This window comes from Salmo trutta, chromosome 19 (assembly GCF_901001165.1).
Source record: "Salmo trutta chromosome 19, fSalTru1.1, whole genome shotgun sequence".
NCBI classification, from domain to species: domain Eukaryota; kingdom Metazoa; phylum Chordata; class Actinopteri; order Salmoniformes; family Salmonidae; genus Salmo; species Salmo trutta.
Genome location: NC_042975.1, coordinates 43228469 through 43251997, shown reverse-complemented (window position 1 = coordinate 43251997; position 23529 = coordinate 43228469). Strand labels below are relative to the sequence as shown.

General features: G+C 44.9%; 1 protein-coding gene across 2 annotated transcripts in view; it reads right to left on the bottom strand.

The window, feature by feature from the left end:
- LOC115154643 (gamma-aminobutyric acid receptor subunit alpha-3-like) overlaps positions 1-23529 on the bottom strand; it is a 160572-nt gene that overhangs the window by 76871 nt on the left and 60172 nt on the right. Inside the window, exons 3-4 of one of the 2 annotated variants that reach the window (XM_029701089.1) lie at positions 15393-15514; positions 11768-11838 (exon numbers count right to left, since the gene is read on the bottom strand). In XM_029701089.1, the coding sequence (XP_029556949.1) occupies positions 11768-11838; positions 15393-15514 (193 nt within the window). The remainder of the gene's footprint in view (positions 1-11767; positions 11839-15392; positions 15515-23529) is intronic. The other variant, XM_029701090.1, reaches the window with a different exon arrangement.

Here is a 23529-nt window from a genome sequence, read left to right as displayed (position 1 = left end):
GAAACAGCTGGAGGGAACAGCACTCTAGGAGTGCATGATCACTCAGAAAGATTCAAGGGCTGAATTAAATGTCAGAATGTTTACACATCAAAACCTGACATGGAATTTTTTATTCATGAAAGGATTTCACATTGCCAGGGATATGTACTGCCTGGTCTGTCTCTAGTGTGGTGCGGGCATAAGATGTGAGAGTATATTTTGATAGGTTATGGACTATTCTGTTTAGAAATATACGAATTAAACAAAGTCCTAAAGGAGTAAAGCCAGTATACAGTATGAGGGACCACGAAAAAACAGACAGGAAAAAATATAAAAGAAAGACACACTCCAATCTATGATCCCTTGTGGTTTATTGGTGACAACGATCAAGAGTCCATTTACAAAGAACAAGCCCATAGAGAGAGACATAAATGAACAGTTCCTTCCTATATGTCTCTACCCCAAACAAGTGCATTCCTCATATGGGAATGGTCTTGATGACAAATGAATCATACATTTCCCAAGGTAGTCTTCTCTTGTAATTGTGATAAGGGCCACTATGGCATATTGCACATTAGTTAAAAAGGAGGCATCAAAATTCTACCATCTAATGAAGTCTGTCAGGACATTAATTTCCTCTATTCTTTTGTTTATTCATTACAACTAAAAACATCCACAAATCCTGATGGTCTGGATAGGGACTTCTTCGCTTTGATGATTCTATTTACACTGAACAAAAATATCAACACAATGTAAAGTGAGCTGAAATAAAAGATCCCAGACATTTTCCATACGCACAAAAAGCTTATTTCTCTCAAATTTGTCTACATCCCTGTTAGTGAGTATTTCTCCTTTGCCACGATAATCCGTCCACCTGACAGGTGTGGCATATCAATTAGCTAATTAAACAGCATGATCATTACACCTTGTGCTGGGGACAATAAAAGGCCACTCTAAAATGTGTAGTTTTGTCACACAACACAATGCCACAGATGTCTCAAATTTTGAGCGAGCAAGCAATTGGCATGCTGACTGCAGGAATGTCCACCAGATCTGTTGCTAGAGAATTTAATGTTCATTTCTCTACCATAAGCCGCCTCCAATGTCATTTTAGAGAATTTGGCAGTACGTCCAATCGGCCTCACAACCGCAGACCACGTGTATGGCGTTGTGAGGGTGAGCGGTTGTGAGGCCGATTGGACGTACTGCAATTGTAATTTGAATGCACAAAAATACAATGACGAGATCCTGAGGTCTATTGTGAGGCCCTTTTTTAAAGAAATATATAACCAACACTTGCATATCTGTATTCCCAGTCATGTGAAATCCATAGATTAGTGTCTAATGAATTTATTTAAATTGAAAGATTTCCTCATAGGTACTGTAACTCAGTCAAATCAATGAAATGATTGCATGTTGCTCCATATTGTTGTTCAGTATAGATAGGATAAATTATTTAATTTGAGTGAAAAGCAGCTGACTGATATTCAGACTGAATGTGAACTGACTTTGTGAGCAGTGGCTCTTGAGGTTAGCTGTCATCGTGTTTACCTGTCTTCCACACAGGCCTGGTTTTACACAAACACACCTCATGTAGGAAAGTCACTAACAGAGCAAATTATCTGTTTAATTGAATTGAATTCTGAGTCAGAATTGGGCATTACATGAGAATAAATATGAGGTAAACACTCTTGAAATAGCAGTAAGTCAGCACATTTTCTACAATTTAGCAACATGTTTCTCTGCTGGTATCTCTTCTAATGTGACTTCAGCTTACAGTCCACTGCAGTCCAATATAGCTCGCTCTTTTGTGTGTCATTTTGTCTGTACATCCTCGGCAGTTTCCAAGCAGCAGATAACAGATATAGAAGACCTCTCGCCTTGCACCCCTCCCTCCCTCCCTCCCTGTCTGGACCGTGGGCAGTGTATCATAGCCCACAGGCCACAGCCACGGAAGCTGGCACTCCATTTAAGGGGGTCCAGCGTGTGGTTATGTTCAGCGGCTGTAGGGCAGACTGACTGCCTCCCTCCCAGCAAGCACACGCCACTCCTATTTTCCTAGTGCCTGTTCAGCTCACTGTGGTTATGTATGTGTTTTGTTTCTAGGTACTATGGTCTAAATACTGTAGTATTAGTATATTTATATGTTATAGTATTCACTGGAGTATTTCTGCGAACTGAAGTCTGCACAAATACTATAGTGAAAACTGTAGTATTCACTATAGTGTTTTTGCTGACATAACTGCATTATACTATAGTGTTAAACTGTAGTGTTTTTGCGGACATGATCGTAGTATACTGTAGTATTTACTGTCATGTTTTCGTGGACATGACTGTAGTATATTGTAGTAACACCTGCCGATTAGTGTTAGCTAAGATGGCACAACTACCAGACTACGCCTATTGTTTAATGAGGGGGACACATCAACCAGAACATAAGACACAGGTTCATGATATGCCACCTATTGAGTTGGGTCAACAGTTTTGAGCAATGCAACGGACCAGACAACACATTAGCAAAAACACAAATGTTTTATTACAATTGTAACAACTAGACAGGTTCTAGAACCATTAAAGGGAGTCAGTACAGAGGCAGATAAGAACAACCAACGCTTATTAAAAAGTTTAGAGGATTAGGTTAGCTTGTTTGACCCAGATAAACAAAACTAATTTATAAGACTTCTTGGATCTGTTACTTTCACTACAAAAAACACTACAGTGAATACTATAGAATACTACAGTCATGTCCGCAAAAACACTACAGTGAATACTATAGAATACTACAGTCATGTCCGCAAAAACACTACAGTGAATACTATAGTATACTACAGTCATGTCTGCAAAAACACCACAGTGAATACTATAGTATACTACAGTAATTTCCTCAAAAACACTACAGTGAATAGTACAGTAAACTCTAGACCACCTTTACTCCACACACAGAGATAGGTACAAAGCTCTCCCTCGCCCTCCATTTGGCAAATCTGACCATAATTCTATCTTCCTGATTCCTGTTTACAAGCAAAAACTAAAGCAGGAAGCACCAGTAACTCGGTCATTAAAAAAGTGGTCAGATGAAGCAGATGCTAAGCTACAGGACTGTTTTGCTAACACAGACTGGAATATGTTCCGGGATTCTTCCGATGGCATTGAGGAGAACACCACATCAGTCACTGGCTTCATCAATAAGTGCATCGATGACGTTGTCCCGACAGTGACTGTACGTACATACCCCAACCAGAAGCCATGGATTACAGGCAACATCCGCACTGAGCTAAAGGGTAGAGCTGCCGCTTTCAAGGAGCAGGACACAAACACGGAAGCTTATAAGGAATCCCGCTATGCCCTCTGATGAACCATCAAACAGGCAAAGCGTCAATACAGGACTATGATTGAATCGTAATACACTGGCTCCGACGCTCGTCGGATGTGGCAAGGCTTGCAAACTATTACAGACTTCAAAAGGGAAGCACAGCTGCGAGCTGCCCAGTGACACGAGCCTACCAGACGAGCTAAATTACTTCTATGTTCGCTTCAAGGCAAGTAACACTGAAAAATGCATGACAGCATCAGCTGTTCCGGACGACTGTGTGATCACAGGACCTTTAAGCAGGCCGCAGGGCCAGAGAGATTACTAGGACAAATACTGTGAGCATGCGCTGACCAACTGGCAAGTGTCTTCACTGACATTTTCAACCTGTCCCTGACTGAGCCAGTAATACCAACATGTTTCAAGCAGACCACCATAGTCCCTGTGACCAAGAACACTAAGGTAACCTGCTTAAATGACTACCGACCCGTAGCACTCATGTCTGTAGCCATGAAGTGCTTTGAAAGGCTGGTCATGGCTCACATCAACACCATTATCCCAGAAACTTGAGACCCACTCCAATTTGCATACTGCCCCAACAGATCCACAGATGATGCAATCTCTATTGCACTCAACACTGCTCTTTTCCACTTGGACAAAAGGAATACCTATGTGAGAATGCTATTCATTGACTACAGCTCACCACAAGTGCCCTCAAAGCTCATCAATATGCTAAGGACCCTGGGACGTAACACCTCCCTCTGCAACTGGATCCTGGACTTCCTGACAGGCCACCCCCAGGTGGTAAGGGTAGCTAACAACACATCCGCCACGCTGATCCTCAACACGGGGCCCCTCAGGGGTGCATGCTCAGTCCCCTCCTGTACTCCCTGTTCACTCATGACTGCATGGCCAGGCATGACTCCAACACCATCATTAAGTTTGCCGATGACACAACAGTGGTAGGCCTGATCACCGACAACCATGAGACAGCATATAGGGAGGAGGTCAGAGACCTGGCTGTGTGGTGCCAGGACAACAACCTCTCCCTCAACGTGATCAAGACAAAGGAGATGATTGTGGACTACAGGAAAAGGGGGAACGAGCACGCCACCATTCTCATCAATGGGGCTGTTTTGGAGCAGGGTGAGAGCTTCAAGTTCCTTGGTGTCCACATCAACAGCAAACTATCATGGTCCAAACACACCAAGACAGTCGTGAAGAGGGCACGACAAAACCTATTCCCCCTCAGGAGACTGAAAAGATTTGGCATGGGTCCTCAGATCCTCCAAAAAGTTCTACAGCTGCACCATCGAGAGTATCCTGACTGGTTGCATCACTGCCTGGTATGGCAACTGCTCAGACTCTGACCACAAGGCACTACCGAGGGTAGTGCGTACGGCCCAGTATATCACTGGGGCCAAGCTTCTTGCCATCCAGGACCTCTATACCAGGTGGTTTCAGAGGAAGGCACTAAAAATTGTCAAAGACTCCAGTAACCTTGCCATGGACTGTACTCTCTGCGGTACCGGAGCACCAAGTCTGGGTCCAAAATACTTCTTAGCAGCTTCTACCTCCAAGCCATAAGACTCCTGAACAGCAAATCAAATGGCTACCCAGACCATTTGCATTGCCACCCCCATCTTTTACGCTGTTGCTACCCTTTGTTTATTATCTATGCATAGTCACCTTAACTCTACCTACACGTACAGTTGAAGTCGAAAGTTTACATACACTTAGGTTGAAGTCATTAAAACTCATTTTTTCAAACACTGCACAAATTTAGTGTTAAAAAACTATAGTTTTGTCAAGTCAGTTAGGACATCTACTTTGTGCATGACAAGTAATTTTCCAACAATTGTTTACAGACAGATTATTTCACTGCATCACAATTCCAGTGGGTCAGAAGTTTACATACACTAAGTTGACTGTGCTTTTAAACAGCTTGGAAAATTCCAGAGAATTATGTTATGTCTTTAGAATCTTCTGATAGGCTAATTGACACAATTTGAGTCAATTGGAGGTGTACCTGTGGATGAATTTCAAGGCCTAACTTCAAACTCAGTGCCTCTTTGCTTGACATCATGGCAAAATCAAAATACATCAGTCAAGACCTCAGAAAAAAATTGTAGACCTCCACAAGTCTGGTTCATCCTTCGGAGCAATTTCCAAACGACTGAAGGTACCATGTTCATCTGTACAAACAATAGTATGCAAGTATAAACACCATGGGAGCACGCAGCCGTCATACCACTCAGGAAGGACATGCGTTCTGTCTCCTAGAGACAAACGTACACTGGTGCGAAAAGTGCAAATCCCAGAACAACAGCAAAGGACCTTGTGAAGATGCTGGAGGAAACAGGTACAAAAGGATCTATATCCACAGTAAAATTAGTCCTATATCGACATAACCTGAAAGGCCGCTCAGCAAGGAAGAAGCAACTGCTCCAAAACCGCCATAAAAAAAGACAGACTATGGTTTGCAACTGCACATCGGGACAATTATCGTACTTTTTGGAGAAATGTCCTCTGGTCTGATGAAACAAAAATAGAACTGTTTGGCCATAATAAGCATCATTATGTTTGGAGGAAAAAGGGGGAGGCTTGCAAGCCGAAGAACACCATCCCAACCGTGAAGCACAGGGGTGGCAGCATCATGTTGTGGGGCGTGCTTTGCTGCAGGAGGGAATGGTGCACTTCACAAAATAGATGGCATCATGAGGGAGGAAAATGATGTGGATATATTGAAGCAACATCTCAAGACATCAGTCAGGAAGTTAAAGCTTGGTTGCAAATGGGTCTTCCAAATGGACAATGACCCCAAGCATACTTCCAAAGTTGTGGCAAAATGGCTTAAGGACAACATTGGAGTGGCAATCACAAAGCCCTCACCTCAATCCTATAGAAAATTTGTGGGCAGAACTGAAAAAGCGTGTGCGAGCAAGGAGGCCTACAAACCTGACTCAGTTACACCAGCTCTGTCAGGAGGAATGGGCCAAAATTCACCCAACTTATTGTGGGAAGCTTGTGAAAGGCTACCCAAAACATTTGCACCAAGTTAAACAATTTAAAGGCAATGCTACCAAATACTAATTGAGTGTATGTAAACTTCTCACCCACTGGGAATGCGATGAAAGAAATAAAAGCTGAAATAAATCATTCTCTCTACTATTATTTACAAGGATTAAATGTCAGGAATTGTGAAAAACTGAGTTTAAATGTATTTGGCTAAGGTGTATGTAAACTACCGACTTCAACTGTACATATTACCTCAATTACCTCGACTATCCGTAACCCCGCACATTGACTCCGTACCGGTACCCCTTGTATATAGCTTGGCGATTGTGATTTTATTGCTGCTCTTTAATTATTTGTTACTTTTATTTTCTATTTTTTACTTATTTATTTTTTACTGAACATTTATTTTTCTTAAAACTGCATTGTTGGTTAGGGGCTTGTTGGTTAAGCATTTCACTGTAAGGTCTACACCTGTTGTATTCGGCGCATGTGACAATTACAATTTGATTTAATTTAAAGTCTGCAAAAACACTACAGAGAATACTACAGTCAAGTTGACAAAAACACTACAGTCGTGTCCACAAAAAATACTACAATGAATACTATAGTATACTATGGTCATGCAAAAACACTACAGTGAATACTACAGTAAAGTTATAAAAATGAATACAGTGAATACTATAGTATATACATTTATTTAAACCATATTATAAAGTGGGTGGTTAGAGCCCTGCATGCTGATTGGCTGACAGCCGTGGTATATCAGACCGTATAACATGTATTTTTACTGCTCTAATTACATTGGTAACCAGTTTATAATAACAATAAGGTACCTCTGGGGTTTGTGATATATGGCCAATATACAACGGATAAGGGCTGTGTCCTAGCACTCCCCATTGTGTTGTGCTCAAGAACAGCCCTTAGTCGTGGTATATTGGCCATATACCACACCCCCTTGGGCCTTATTGCCGAGGAGGTGTGGTATACAGTATAGGATTTCTTCACATGGGTTAGTTGTAAATGTGTAACATGTTTGATGTTTGAACTAGGACCACAATGGAAATACATGTTCAACTTTTTGTTGTGTTATTCTCGAAAAATGTATTCTATAGTAAACCATAGTATTTTTTATGTGGGCAGCTATCTTTACCTAAAGAAGAGTTAATCTCTTAGTGAGTTTTATGCAGGAGTAGTCCTGAATTTACCTCAGTGCCTCCCAAACTGAAAACAATAACTTCATTTTCAGTCTGGTTCTGCGGCAGTCTTGATTTTCCTACAAAAACATTGTCTGTCCTCCTCTTCAAAATCCGAGTTGCTGGAGGCGAACCTGGTTCCATGAGACCAACTCTCTCCCTGAGCTCCGTAATGATGAGCTGGCCCATGTATTTGTTAATTAACAGCTAGTCATTTTTCCTCTCTCTCTCCCCTCTCTCACTCATTTCCCAGTCCAATCTCTTTCTCCCTCACTTCCTCTCTCGTTGTCCCCTGCTGGGACTCTGACCTGTGCATGTGTGATGTGCTGTCAATCACACATTATCTTTGGTGTTCCAACAGCTCCTCCACACTTGGCTCTGAGGCAGAAACACATTTTGGCAACAGATTGTTTCAGGCCACCACGTCTGTCTGATTCGTTCCAGAAGAATCAAGAGTTCAGGCAACAGCATTTTCATACAAACTGTGTGTGGGTACTATTCAGTATAGAACAGGCGATAGATAGATGATTTACACAGCTAAACATTTCCTCATTATGTTTTAATGGACATCAACAACCATATAATTTTGGTTTGAGATCGATAACACTATTTGATTAGAAACGATAATGACACAATAATTCCCTGTGGTGTATCGATCAGCCAACGAGGATCTGATCAAGGTCACACTTAGTTTACATGTGTCAATGTCCCCCGTTAGACATCATGCTTACTACTGTAGCTAGTTTTAGCACCGGATGAAAAGCAATTTTCCTCATGTGGATAATTGCATAATGACACACAACGCACATAATGAATCGCATTATGTTCTCAAATTGCTACCGTACATCAGACACACTTAGGTAAACACAGTGATGATGACAAGCATGTACACATCTCAGAGATGTTCTGATGCTTTTCACATTAGATAGTGTAGATGTTGCATGGTTTCCCAATAAGCCACTCACTGGAGCATTTAGTGTTTCCTAATAGTCCACTTCACCTCTGACGTTTTCCTACCATCTCAGTTATGTGACATGCTAAAGGCTGTCCTCAGAGAACAGTGTAAGGCAGCACGGAACATTGGGATTGCTGTGTCTTAATCATGGTGTCGTCATTTTCATGACCAGACCAGATGATTACAGCCTCTCCACGGGTCATTACTTTCTTCAGAAACTTTTAGGGTGTTCGCCCTGATGCATTCTAATTGGCTCGATCGGTTTGGTCTAATCTTCAGAATGACCTTTGGATGAAAATATGGAACATATGTATGATGTGTTATACTGTGCTGCTATCTCTCAATATCAAGATTATTTCACATGATCGTTTGTAGAAACAAAAAGTCAGAAGAAATGATCATTTGACATGCATGAGTGAGCAACTGCAGTAAACAATTCTGAGACTGCATAACAAATGTTTATGAGGGATACTTGGGAGACATAAGTTGCATTGCAATTACACAGCATGGACTTAAGAGAGCGGCTTAACGACTTGTAACTATGGCAACACAATACAGAGTCTCATGGAAGTGGCCTATTAAGGATGCAAATTGTCTTCCTCCAGACTGTGCCCGTTAAGCTTTTAACACTTATTCCCGCCCTGAATATATGTTTATCATATTGTGACAAAGAGCAAAATGAAGACCGGTATGGTAGAAGAGAAGATGGAGGACTATTGTGAGAGCACATTATAGTGAACGTCAATGAGTTTCCCTGAACGACACTTCTTTTTACTGGAGACTCAGAAACAATAGTTTTAATTATCAGTTAACCATCCTTATTACAACCTGCCTTTATTTTCTTATTTTCCTGCTAGAGAACTAATATGGCGAGAGTCCCCTTGAGCAAGGGCACGGTGATGGATGCATTCACCCTCAAACACCAACAGGAAAAATATCTCCACCTAATTTGTTCATGTGTAGGACCATTTACTGTACAGGGTTCCTTCCCAAGTTTTTATATCCAAGTGTTATTTTTCTTCCCTCGTCACAGAAAATATAATTTGGTAGCTGAAATAGGGAACAATTACAGCAGAAAAAATACGAGTTGCAATAGAGAGAGAGAGAGAGAGAGAGTACTTCACTGGTCTAGCCAAATAGGCTATAGAGGGAAGGAGATAAGTTTGTAACAGTTGATAATAAACCAAAATATGACATATTTTGGCAAAGCTTAATAAATGGAGGGCCAGAGCAGAGCAGAGTAATATATCCAGCTACAGAGAAGCCCAACGTCCACCTCCTATACTCCATTTGGATCAGGAAGAGTCCGTTTCAGTAAAACACTAAAAACTGTTAGCTTGTAGACGGATGCTTTATAATCAAGCAAAAATAACTCCAGGGGACTGAAAATTATATCGCCTTTATTCATCTCTTGCACGATAAGGCTTTTTAACTGCTTCATTCTAGGCCATGCAGCGTACCACTGGCTAGCGTGTTGATACCGCGGGTCTCCAGTGTTTTTAGCACAACAGAGTTGTGAAATGAGAGCGGAGCTTGGTGGGATCAAGACAGGCCCCGGGACTAGTTCTGTCATCTTCATCAAGCAGGGTTCTACACAGTACCTGGGGCAGATTAGACTGCCCTCAATTTCATCACACCAGGCCTGTCAAGGCTAGCCCGCCAGAGAACAGGAGAATACACCACGACAGCGCAGACACAGGAACAAATGGGACGGAGCAACATAAACCTCCAGAGATACAGGAGAGGAAAGAGAGAGAGACAGAAGAGGAGAGAGTCAGAAGAAAGAGAGAGAGAGGGAGACAAGAGGAGAGAGTCAGGAGAAAGAGAGAGAGAGGGAGACAAGAGGAGAGAGGAGAAAGAGAGAGAGAAGTGAGAGAGTGACAGGAGAGGAGAGAGATACAGGAGAGGAGAGGGAAAGACGGAGAGAGATACAGGAAAGGTGAGAGGGAGAGAAACGGAGAGATAAGGGAGATGATAGAGGAACAGAGATGAGAGAGCAACGCATTCACTTCCTCTCAAGCCATCACCAAGATAACCCACAATTAAGGGATTGGACTGACAGCCTCTAAAGTCATCTGCGGACCACATAGTCACTTACTGTAAGCGTTCTACACTTTGATTGTGATTTGCGTGTTCTTGTTATTGGCCTGGTATTTGAGTTTTGCCCAAAATATCTTCCTGAATTTAGCTCTGATTCGTCCGCTGTCGTGACGGTGGAGAAATTAGAGCAGACATGGCAGATTGGGCCCAGTGAGGAGGCAGGATGAATGGTCCTGAGGGTAGGAGTTGGGGGTAGGGGAGTGGGGGGAGGATTCCTGAGACTGGCTGGGAGTGGCAACAGATGGGCAACTGAACCACTGGATCTGTGAGACACCAAGTTGTGAGTTGCCTGGGTATAGGTTGTCCTCAGAACCAAATTTGAAATGACGTAATATGCTGTTAATTAGATCTGTTTTCCCAGGCGTTAAACGGTCCTACTTTTTGGTAATTAATAAATCATTTATAGAAACTCGCTGAATCCTTTTGATACTCAAAGGATGATTATGTTAATGTTAACCTAGCTAATTATTGCTTTGTAATTGAATTACGGTTTACGCTCCATATAATGCAGCCGATTGCACTCTGTTTCCTTCTCACTATTAGTAGATGGAAGCCTGCCTGTGCAGAATGAGCAGTGGCTCTGCATGGCTCCATTCATTCATCTCGCATGCCAAACCTAATTGTGTGTATGATTAAGACACATACAATTCCTCCAGGCCTGCCCCATAACCAATTTCCTGATCTCTAAAATGAACCCATTCCATTCTAAGCAGCTGACGTGTGTCACTGAACATGAAAAGGACGTCTGAATATGTATTTGCATAAAAAGCCATTCCCCATTTGTTAGGTAACCAATAGGCTCTAGACTGTGTCGATAAGTCAACATTGTTTTGACTTGCATTAGTCTCGGTGGTCAAAGGGTTCAACTTGTCACTTCCTGTTGCATTGTATGGGCTTTTTGCATATCGCCGATGATGTCATGTTCAGCCAGTCACTCACTATAGGATTTACTGTGTTGACATACAGTACAGCCCAGTAGAAGATGCTTGCAGTATTCATTTGGCAGATAAGGGTAGTCCAATGCAACATTACCTTAAACACTCCTTCTGTAAGTACGACATAATTACAAGTTTTGTCTCAAATATAATATAAATAACAAAAAAAATGAATGCATATTACAACATCTGTGATGAATTATTTGATAAGTCATGCTGGTCCTTTAGGGGTCACATTCTGAGGATCTGGATGACGGTGCAATAATAAAACACTCACCATGTCTGTGTCTGACACTGGTCCGAAGCTGGTCACGTAGATATTTGTCCTCACCTCCGTCACACTCTCTGCTTGGGCACGAAGAGAAGACAAAGAGGCAGAGTTTAAGTACCTTTATGAAATGACAAAGGAGTGCTCCATCTTAGATGTTTACCATTCTTAAGCAAAATTCTGGAGAAATTGGTTTTCAAACAGCTGATTTTTAGTGGCAACTATATTTTAGAAAAATTCCAATCTGGTTTTCGTGCTCACCACAGCACAGAGACAGCCTTAGTTAAAGTGGTAAATGAGCTTAGAGCCAACACAGATGCCAAACAGCTCTCTGTCCTTGTACTCCTGGATTTAAGTGCTGCATTCAACACTGTTGACCATGATGTCCTTCTGGACAGACTGGAGAGGTGGGTTGGCCTCTCCGGTCCAGTTCTAAATTGGTTTAGGACCTATTTAACCAGTTGAGAGTTTTTTGTCACCCTTGGTGAACATAACTCAGAGAAAATAAATATCACATGTGGCATTCCAGAATGTTAGATTTTGGGTCCGGTACAGTTCAGTTTATATATGTTACCCTTTGGCAGTGTTATCAGAAAGCACATCATTGATTTTCACTGCTACGCAGACGATACACAACTTTACATTTCTGTGTCATCAGAGGATTTTAGCTCAACGGATAAATGATTAGTCTTTATTAGTGATTTAAATACTTGAACGGCTCACAACTTCCTCCAGCTAAATCAAGACATGACCGATGTACTATTTTTGGAGCCAAAGCACAGAGAGAATCTGGTCGCACATTTTAATTAACAGACAATAAAGAGAAAACACCAGGTAAAAACCCTAGTTGTCATTTTAGATTATGAACTGAATTTTGAATCACACATTAGGAATGTGACCAAAATAGCTTTTTACCACCTGGGGGACCTTGGCAAGTTGCAGCCGTTTCTCTCTCAGGCTGATACAGAGAGACTCATCCATGCTTTTATTACAAGCAGGCTTGACTACTGTAATGTTCTCCTGTCTGGTCTACCCAAGAAAGCCATTGGTCAACTGCAAAACATACAGAATGCTGCAGCACGGCTACTGACCAAGACCAGACAGAGAGCACACATTACACCGGTTTTAAGGTCTCTGCACTGACTACCTGTGAGTTTTAGAATTCATTTTAAGATTCTTCTATTGGTTTTTAAATCAATCCACGATTGTGCACTCCAATACATGTCAGACATGCTTTTAAGTTATGTCCAAGTAGGTCCCTCAGGTCCTCTGGCACTGACCTTTTTACAGTATGCCCCCAGCCTCTGGAACAGCCTGCCAGAGAACCTAATGGGGCCCCTAACTGTGGACATATTTAAAAGAGATCTTAAATACATATTTTTAGCTGTGCTTTTCCTTAGGGTGCTTTTTAGTCGTTCAGTTTTTGTAATTCTTTTGTTTTTTATCTTACGTTTGTTGTGTAGTAAATATTTCCCCTATTATTATTTTGTATTGGTTTTTTCCTGTGAAGCACATTGCGTTGCATTCCATGTCTGAAATGTGCTGTATACATAAAGCTTGATTTGATTTGACTTGACCGGTCCTTTCCCTGACCACCAGACCTTACTGCTGCCCTGTCTGCTTCAGGTTAGTTGTTAATGTCAGTTCAGAAAAATCTGTTCACTTTCCAAACTCCAAATCCAATGGTAGAGGCAGAGGCATGAATATTTCATGTCTCAACACTCTACACCAAATAAACAAGACTGAACCTACTGTATGGAGACAGCCAGACTTTAACGGAGGTTGTTTTCAGGGAGAGTGTTTGCATCATCATCATCAAAGTCACAAACTGAGATTAGAAACGAGAAATGAGAAACGAGAGATGAGAAATCACAGGAATAATGAGGGTTGGCAGGACCACATTCAAATCATATTTAGGCCTGTTTAGAGGGACTTGTTTGTATTGGTGTCAGATGATGCTATTCACTGTGCATTATCCTAAGGTTTTCTACTGTGTATTATCCTTCAATTTTTTACCACCTGGGGTGCTTCCTATCTGGGGTAAACAACATTTCCGGTGTAACTGGGTGAATTGTGCAGTTTCAGAATAGAGTTAAAGAAAAGACAGGAGATGTAACAGAGATGACAATGTGCTGCACATGAGTCATCCTAAATACAATGACGGGACTGCGGGGAATCACCTTTAAGTTATAAGGTTTCCAATTAGAGCCTCAAGGCCTTAACTTTGATTTAATCAATTGTAGGATGTAAATGAATGTCTCTGTGCAAATGAGGGGCTTTGATGTAAGGCTGTGAGTGGCTGTCTGCCAGTCGTTGCTCCTAGACAGACTGGAACCAATGGAATGCTTCCAGAACCTGCCTTTATGGAATTTAGAGTTCCCCTGGCAACATGACATCAGCCATTAATCAAAATGCACATGCTGAGGTCTTTGGAATACAGAACACGTCCAATACATTTGGAGGGCACCTGAGATCTCTCTGTCTGGAAGGTCGGAGACTCATGGAAAGTGCACAGGTGGCATAGCTGATGTGGTGACACTTATCAGACATCCTAGTGGGGGGGTGGAAGAGTGTGGGGGGTGCTCAACACTGTCAGCTTAAAACGTCACACGGATTTCATATTCACACTCTCACCGACCTCTGACTGAGAATCCAAAAATGACTTATAATAAGCTCAATAAAAAAAAATATCCACAATGAATGTAAAATCATTAGCATACGGTCTTAATGCCACCCTGATGAGTATGTAGCATTAGCACTTCCTCCGCCAAGGCCGGGCCGTCCCCAGTGGGCAGGAAATCAGAGCTCTGCTGGACCTCTGGGATCTGAAGACTGGGCTTGCATGCCAAGTCTCAAGAAGCTGCTGTTTTGAATAGGGTCTTTGTAGCATTCTGCTAGCGATAAGCATCTCCTTGTGATGAGGATTAGTCATTTCACTGTTCCAAAAAGCAATCTGTTCAACATTTGAAGAGATGTACTCTCACTGTGATCAGGGAAACTGAGCTGGTAATGAAAACCATTATCAGACTCTGAAGGATCAATGGAGGTCACTCTGACAAGGGAACCAATTCATCATGGGGTCACAGCCCCAAATCCATCATTGCACGCCACAGCTAGCTGCCTGGCTCGCTGGGCGTGGGCTGGCACCACAGGGAGGGAGGAGAGAGGAGAGCAGGTGCTCTCTGTTTCAGTAGAGGCAGTGGCCAGCGGCTTGTTTTTAACTAGCTAGATAATTGTATTTCACTCCTGGTTCTGGTGCGCCATATCATGTGTTCAAGCTTTTGTCCCATCACTAACAGAACTGATTCAGATAATGAAGGTCTTTATAAATAGCTGATTGATTCTTCATGTTAAAAGTTGCTTACTTTAATAGTTTAAGGTAGTAGAAGCAGACAGTTCGACATTACAAAAAGCTAATATGCTAGCTAGCTGATGATCTCGTTGAAGCAATGTATGGCTATATAGTGAATGTAACAAACATAGTTTTATTAAAGTGGTGGATGGCAGACTCAGCAGCTTAGAGAGAATCCTACACATTGTGTGCGGCAGAGCCCAGAAAGCACTATAAGCAGTATGTCTGGCTGTTAGAGGTAGGGAGGGGTGAGCACTGTCTTCGCTCAGCAAACCAGCCTACCTCCCAGCCCAGGGCGCAGGCGGTTGTCGTAGCCATCCAGCAGTCTGTCCAGGATCCGGGTGAAAATGGTGATGTTGTCTCTACTGTCGTCAGGCAACGGCTCTCTGTGCCCAACCACTGCCCTGCAGAGTGAGAGAGAGACAGAGCGAGAGAGAGAGAGAGAGAGAGAGAGAGGCGAGAGAGAGAAAGTATTAGATTGAACACAGCAGACATCTTTGAGTCTTTCCTGTAGCAGTGGTTCCTCCGGCTCCTCAGATCAGCCATGGGAAATACACTAAATAGAAAAAGCTCCACCGAACCAGAATACCACACGTGTCTGTCTGTCCGCAGCTTCACTTTGCGCTCATTATCAATTTCCTGTTTACAACGAGATCTGGTCAAACCATTGGAATAACCACTGTTGTTTCCAACCACTGAGAGAGTTGTAGGTGTAACTGAACCTTTTTCTAAATTCAACCTTCAGAGTCATGGCTACCGCATTGATTGAAACCCAAACATGTTGGGATTTCATTTTGGGCGTCGTGTGGCAGCACACCACTCTCAGACATGGAAAGACTGATTGAAGTCCAAAAGGATTAGTCACAGAACTGCTGCCGGTCACAGAGCTGCTGCCGACTGTCACGGATCCCTCCGGAACGTTCATCACGCACACCTGTCCCCTATTCCCACTGATTAGTATTTGTATATATGTTGCCTTTGATTTCCATGGTCTTGTCGATTATTGTTACAATGTCCGTTGGTCGTGTGAGTGCTTGTGCTGTGTGTTTTGGGCTTTCGTGCCTTTGCGGATTGCGCAGATGATTACGGGTCTCGTCCCGTGTGTTAATCATTGTGCACGTGTGTATTTATTCGAGGTACTCCTCGCTCTTTTGTTTGGGTTTGAACCCTGTGTTTTTGTATAGTGTTTGTTTGGTCTTCGTCCCCGTGCCTTTACACGGCATGCCGTAATTTGGGCTAAATAAAAAAAAACTATTACGCATTCCTGCATCTGTCTCCCGTTCCTTCATGCCAACGTGACATAAAAATCAACCATTAAGGGAGACAGCGAGAATGGCCCATCCGACAACGCTGCAACTGGTCCGTCCGGCCCTGCCGCAACTTCGGCAGCTGCAACTGGGCCGTCCGACATCGCCACAACAAGTCCGTCCAACGCCACTTCAGCAGCCACAACTGGCCCGTCCGATGCCATCACAACCGGTCCGTCCGACACCATCACAACCGGTCTGTCCAACGCCACTGTTACTGGTCCGTCCTACGCCGCCACAACTTCGGCAGTTGCATCGGGTCCTGATTGACCCACACTGCGTTCCTGTGATCGTCCTCGAGGCAGGTGTCGTTGCGCTGCAGGTGCAGTCACGGATCCCTCCGGAAATTACGGCACACCGTAATTTGCACTGAATAAAACCCCTATTACGCATTCCTGCGCCTGTCTCCCGAATCATTCATACCAGCGTGACACCGACCGACAACTCACAGTCACAGAGCTGCTGCCGACCGACAACTCACAGTCACAGAGCTGCTGCCGACCGACAACTCACAGTCACAGAGCTGCTGCCGACTGACAACTCACAGTCACAGAGCTGCTGCCGACAGACAACTCACAGTCACAGAGCTGCTGCGACAGACAACTCACAGTCACAGAGCTGCTGCCGACCGACAACTCACAGTCACAGAGCTGCTGCCGACCGACAACTCACAGTCACAGAGCTGCTGCCGACAGACAACTCACAGTCACAGAGCTGCTGCCGACAGACAACTCACAGTCACAGAGCTGCTGCGACAGACAACTCACAGTCACAGAGCTGCTGCCGACAGACAACTCACAGTCACAGAGCTGCTGCCGACAGACAACTCACAGTCACAGAGCTGCTGTCGACAGACAATTCAGTCACAGAGCTGCTGCCGACCGACAACTCACAGTCACAGAGCTGCTGCCGACCGACAACTCACAGTCACAGAGCTGCTGCCGACAGACAACTCACAGTCACAGAGCTGCTGCGACAGACAACTCACAGTCACAGAGCTGCTGCCGACCGACAACTCACAGTCACAGAGCTGCTGCCGACAGACAACTCACAGTCACAGAGCTGCTGCCGACCGACAACTCACAGTCACAGAGCTGCTGCGACAGACAACTCACAGTCACAGAGCTGCTGCCGACAGACAACTCACAGTCACAGAGCTGCTGCCGACAGACAACTCACAGTCACAGAGCTGCTGTCGACAGACAATTCAGTCACAGAGCTGCTGCCGACAGACAATTCAGTCACAGAGCTGCTGCCGACAGACAACTCACAGTCACAGAGCTGCTGCAAACTCTGCCTCAGGGTTTTTTCCTCCTTCATTCTGCATAATATCCCACAAGTGACAAACGAGGTCCTGAATATGCAGTCAACCTCCGCTTCCTTAATTACCTTAAATATGCCAGAGCAATTATCTCTTTGTGGGCCTGGCCACCGTTCCCCAGTGAACAATGTGCTGGTGAGACGGAGAGGGCACCATAGATGAGCTAATGAGTGCCATTTTCAATCAAACTCAGAGCCCCTGAGGGACTGACCTCTGACCTGTCTCCAGATTACCCCTATCAACAAGAATGTCTGAGGGCCACTAATAGCTAGCAGCCAAAGTCATTTATACTCAGGCATGCACCGCCCATAAACACTCTCACATGAACACATATACATACAACCTTACATGTGCAGCTGGTCACTGTGCGTTCAAATACATTATACAGGTACATCTACCCTTCACATAGTACACTATAAGGATAAACAAACACAAGCCCTCAACTGGCAGACCAACTAGAAATTGTGATGTTTCAAGGGATGGGTACATTAGCTGTCCATCTGAAATCTCATTGTCAGTACACCAGTACTAACAGGCTATGTCATAAAAGGAAGGACAGACAGAACATCACTTTTGTACGTGTGTGTATGTGTGTGTGTGCATGCGTGTGGCACCTTGACGTATGAACTACTATTTGTATTTCACATCCAATCATCTCAGACGTCAGTCAAAGCCAAAGGGGCCTCTGCTGAAAATGAATCAGGTCTGATTGATAAACACAGCAGAGCAACATTGAGGAGAGAGAGAGAGCGAGAGCGAGAGTGAGAGCGGGAAAAGGAGATAGAGAGAGGGAGGGAGGAGAGAGAGGGAGGGAGGAGAGAGCAGGAGAGAGGGGAAGGAGGAGAGAGGGGGAGAGAGGGGAGGGAGGAGAGAGAGAGGGGAGGGAGGAGAGAGAGAGGGGATGGAGGGAGGAGAGAGAGGGAGATAGGGAGAGAGAGGAGAGAGGGGGAGAAGGAGATAGGGTGAGAGAGAGAGGGGAGAAGGAGATAGAGAGAGGGAGAGAGGAGAGAGCGGGAGAGAGGGGAAGGAGGAGAGAGGGGGAGAGAGGGGAGGGAGGAGAGAGAGAGGGGAGGGAGGAGAGAGAGAGGGGATGGAGGGAGGAGAGAGAGGGAGATAGGGAGAGAGAAGGAGAGAGGGGGAGAAGGAGATAGGGTGAGAGAGAGAGGGGAGACGGAGATAGCGAGAGAGGGGAGAAGGAGATAGAGAGAGGGGGAGGAGAGGAGGAGATAGGGAGAGAGAGAAGGAGTGAGGGGGAGAAGGAGATAGGGTGAAAGAGAGAGGGGAGGGAGGAGAGAGGGAGAGAGAGGGGAGAGAGGGAGAGAGAGAGGGGAGGAGAGGAGGAGATAGGGAGAGAGAGAAGGAGAGAAGGAGAGGGGGGAGAAGGAGATAGGGTGAAAGAGAGAGGGGAGGGGAGAGAGGGAGAGAGAGAGAGGGGAGAAGGAGATAGTGAGAGAAAGAAGGGAGAAGGAGATAGAGAGGAGGAGAGGAGGAGAGAGGGGGAGAAGGAGAGAAGGAGAGAGAGGGAGAAGGAGATAGGGTGAAAGAGAGAGGGGAGGGAGGAGAGAATGGGAAAAGGAGATAGGGTGAGAGAGAGAGGGGAGAAGGAGATAGGGTGAGAGAGAGAGGGGAGAAGGAGATAGGGTGAGAGAGAGAGGGGAGAAGGAGATAGGGTGAGAGAGAGAGGGGAGAAGGAGATGGAGAGAGAGAGGGGAGAAGGAGAGAGGGAGAGAGAGAAAGAGAGAGAGCAAGAGAGATGGGGGAAAAGGAGAGAGGGAGAGAGGGAGAGAGAGAGAGAGAAAGAGAGAGAGATAAGGTGTGGAGGAGAGGAGAGAGATTAGGGAAAATGAGAGAAAGAGAGGAAGAAGGAGAGAGGGAGAGAGGAAGAAGGAGACAGAGAGTGAGAGAGAAGGAAAGAAGGAGAGAGAAAAGGAGAGAGAGAGAGGGAGGGAGAAGGAGAGAGGGGGAGAGAGAGGGAAGGAAAGAAGGAGAGAGAGAAGGAGAGAGAGAGGGAGGGAGAAGGAGAGAGGGGGAGAGAGAGGGAAGGAAAGGAGGAGAGAGAGAGAAGGAGAGAGAGAGAGGGAGGGAGAAGGAGAGAGGGGGAGAGAGAGAGGGAGGGAGAAGGAGAGAGAGAGAAGGAAAGAAGGAGAGAGAGAAGGAGAGAGAGAGGGGGAGGGAGAGGGAGAGAGGGGGAGAGAGAGGGAAGGAAAGAAAGAGAGAGAGAAGGAGAGAGAGAGGGAGGGAGAAGGAGAGAGGGGGAGAGAGAGAAGGAAAGAAGGAGAGAGAGAAGGAGAGAGAGAGAGGGAGGGAGAAGGAGAGAGGGGGAGAGAGAGGGAGGGAGGGAGAAGGAGAGAGGGGGAGAGAGAGGGAAGGAAAGAAGGAGAGAGAGAAGGAGAGAGAGAGAGAGAGGGAGAAGGAGAGAGGGGGAGAGAGAGAGGGAGGGAGAAGGAGAGAGAGGAGAGAGAGAGAGAGGGAGAAGGAGAGAGGGGGAGAGAGAGGGAAGGAAAGAAGGAGAGAGAGAAGGAGAGAGAGAGAGGGAGAAGGAGAGAGGGAGAGAGAGGGAAGGAAAGAAGGAGAGAGAGGAGAGAGAGAGAGGGAGAAGGAGAGAGGGGGAGAGAGAGGGAAGGAAAAAGAGCCGCACTGGGTATAACTCCACCGACATCTAATTAAATTCCTTGAGCTTTAAGAGGGCCTGCATCCTCAGAAAGCTTCCCCCAATCCCCCACACGCACAACTCTCCTTCCTCCTTCGCTCTCTCACTCCCTCCCGCTCTCTGGAGTGTGCCGTGGGGGCTTATAGGGAGGCTTGTTACTGATTGACTGATAAGGACCCGATATCTGTCCGCTGCTGGAGTGGCTGGGCCCACGCCACACGGCCTCATTGTTTTGCTACTGGGTACCGGAGGCTGCCAGAATCCAATGGAGAGGATTAGTGGGCCCGGTCGGAGCTGCCTACAAATGACATTTTGAAAGCTGATGATTCTCCCCAGCGTGCTGTAGCTACAGGGGCCCTGCTTCATTTACTTACTATGGCAAGGAGAAATTAAAGGAAAGACAACCACCATCTACCTCCAACAGGGGGGTATGAATGACAAGGAGGGGGTACATGCCCTCATCAATAAACTCTTAATTAACAACATTTCTATTCCAGAATCAACCAACCCCCTACTGCCACCCATCAGCACCAAGGGTAAACCCCTCCCTAGCCAACCCACTCACACATCTCGTCAGCCCCAGCCGTCACCAACCTATTGATACTAATATGCAGCATATCACACCACACATTGTATCCCACAAAGACGTGCCTGCTATCATTCAAAGGCTTCACAATATGCCTGATTTCCTTTGTTGGTCTTGTCTTTTTAGTGTCTTCCAATTGTCTGTGCTCAGAGGAGATAAGGCCTCCAGGAGAGAAAGGGAACAGGTTGAACAATGGTTGCTAATGCAGCATTGATTGACTCAGGGGCAGATGCCACCTCGCAGCTCAATAATGACCAACATTTCTGTTCATTCTTCTTTTATCTAATTGAAGCTAATGAGGGACGGATGCGTGTTGGGCGTTCTCTTTTGAAGAAGGCTCACTGCTCAGCAAACTTAGCTCAGACTTTTATTAGGAGTACTCGTGACTCTCTGCCCATGTAGAATCTCTGGCCTTGCTGGCAGATAAATGCAATGGTCAAACACTGAATCTTAAAAAGTACTCAGAGTTTACAGTGAGTGAGTTTACAGTCCTATAAAAAAAAGGCGTGAGGGAGAGGGCGAGAATTAAAAGAAGAGAAAATTAGTAGAGATTCTGCTATCACATCTGCAGTACAAGGGAGCAGCCACTAAATAACACCATTTGTCTGCTTTTCCCTTTCCTTCAGAAGTTAAAACCTGCTGTAGAAACAGCAGCCACTATCGTTCCCCATTTCAAATCTGTTCTGCTGACTTCTATAAGGCTATCCAGGAAACTGGAACAAGCATCACTCTCAAACATCCTTGTAAACAAGCAGCTTTATAAAAACAAACAAATGTGTTTATCTTGCCATGACCAAACTGACGAGAGTCTTGTCTGTGGGATGTTGTGAGTCAGTGACGGGAACATACATTCGAGTCTCACTGATAAGACGGCAAACATACAGTTCATTAGCAAACTATTCAGACCCTCTGACTTTTCCCACATTTTGTTACGTTACAGCCTTATTCGAAAATGTATTAAAATATTTCACTCTATACGCAATACCCCAAAATGACAAAGCAAAAACAGGTTTTTAGAAATGTTTGCAAATGTAAAAGGGAGGACGGTGACCAAGAATCCGATGGTCACTCTGACAGAGATCCCCAGAGTTCCTCTGTGGAGATGGGAGAAGAAGGACAACCTTCCAGAAGGACAACCGTCTCTGCAGCACTCCACAAAATAAGGCCTTTATGGTAGAGTGGCCAGACGGAAGCCACTCCTCAGTAAAAGGCACATGACAGCCCGCTTGGAGTTTGCCAACATGCACCTAAAGGACTCTCAGACCATGAGAAACAAGATTCTCTGATTTGATAAAACCAAGATTGAACAATTTGGCCTGAATGCCAGGCATCACATCTGGAGGAAACCTGGCATCATCCCTACGGTGAAGCATGGTGGTGGCAGCATCATGCTGTGGGGATGTTTTTCAGCGGCAGGGACTGGGAGACTTGTCAGGATCAAGGGAAAGATGAACGGAGAAAAGTACAGAGAGATCCTTGATGAAAACCTGCTCCAGAGCACTCAGGACCTCAGACTGGGCCAAAGGTTCACCTTCCAACAGGACAACGACCCTAAGCACACAGCCAAGACAATACAGGAGTGGCTTTGGGACAAGTCTCTGAATGTCCTTGAGTGGCTCAGCCAGAGCCCAGTCTTGAACCCAATCGAACATCTCTGGAGAGACCTAAAAATAGCTGTGCAGTGACGCTCCCCATCCAACCTGACAGAGCTTGAGAGGATCTGCAGAGAAGAATGAGCGAAACTCTCCAAATAAAGGTGTGCCAAGCTCGTAGCGTCATACCCAAGAAGACTCGAGGCTGTAATCGCTGCCAAAGGTGCTTCAACAAAGTACTGAGTAACGGGTCTGAATACTTATGTAAATTCTCTCTCACACTCACACTCACACTCACACTCACTCACTCACTCAAAATATAAAGGAGACTTTTCTCTTCACCCCGCTTGACAATCAGACTCCTTCCAACAGTAACCTCAACTTCCTTAATCTCTATCCATCTTCTCTTTCCCTTCTCTTTCTTACATTTATTAAATCTGGTTCATCCTTGGGAGTAATGTCCAAATTCCTGAAGGTACCACGTTCATCTGTACAAACAATAGTAAACAAGTATAAACACCATGGGACCACGCAGCTGTCATACCGCTCAGGATGGAGACGCGTTCTGTCTCTTAGAGAATAACATACTTTGGTGCGAAAAGTTCAAATCAATCCCAGAACAACAGCAAAGGACCTTGTGAAGATTCTGTAGGAAACAGGTACAAAAGTATCTATCTCTACAGTAAAACGAGCCCTGTGTCGACATAACCTGAAAGGCCTCTCAGCAAGGAAGAAGCCACTGCTCCAAAACCGCTATACAAAAGCCAGACTACGGTTTGCAACTGCACATGGGGACAAAGATCATACATTTTGAAGGAATGTCCTCTGGTCTGATGAAACAAAAATAGAACTGTTTGGCCATAATGACCATTGTTTGTTTGGAGGAAAAAGGGGGAGGCTTGCAAGCCGAAGAACACCATCCCAACCGTGAAGCACGGGGGTGGCAGCATCATGTTGTGGGGG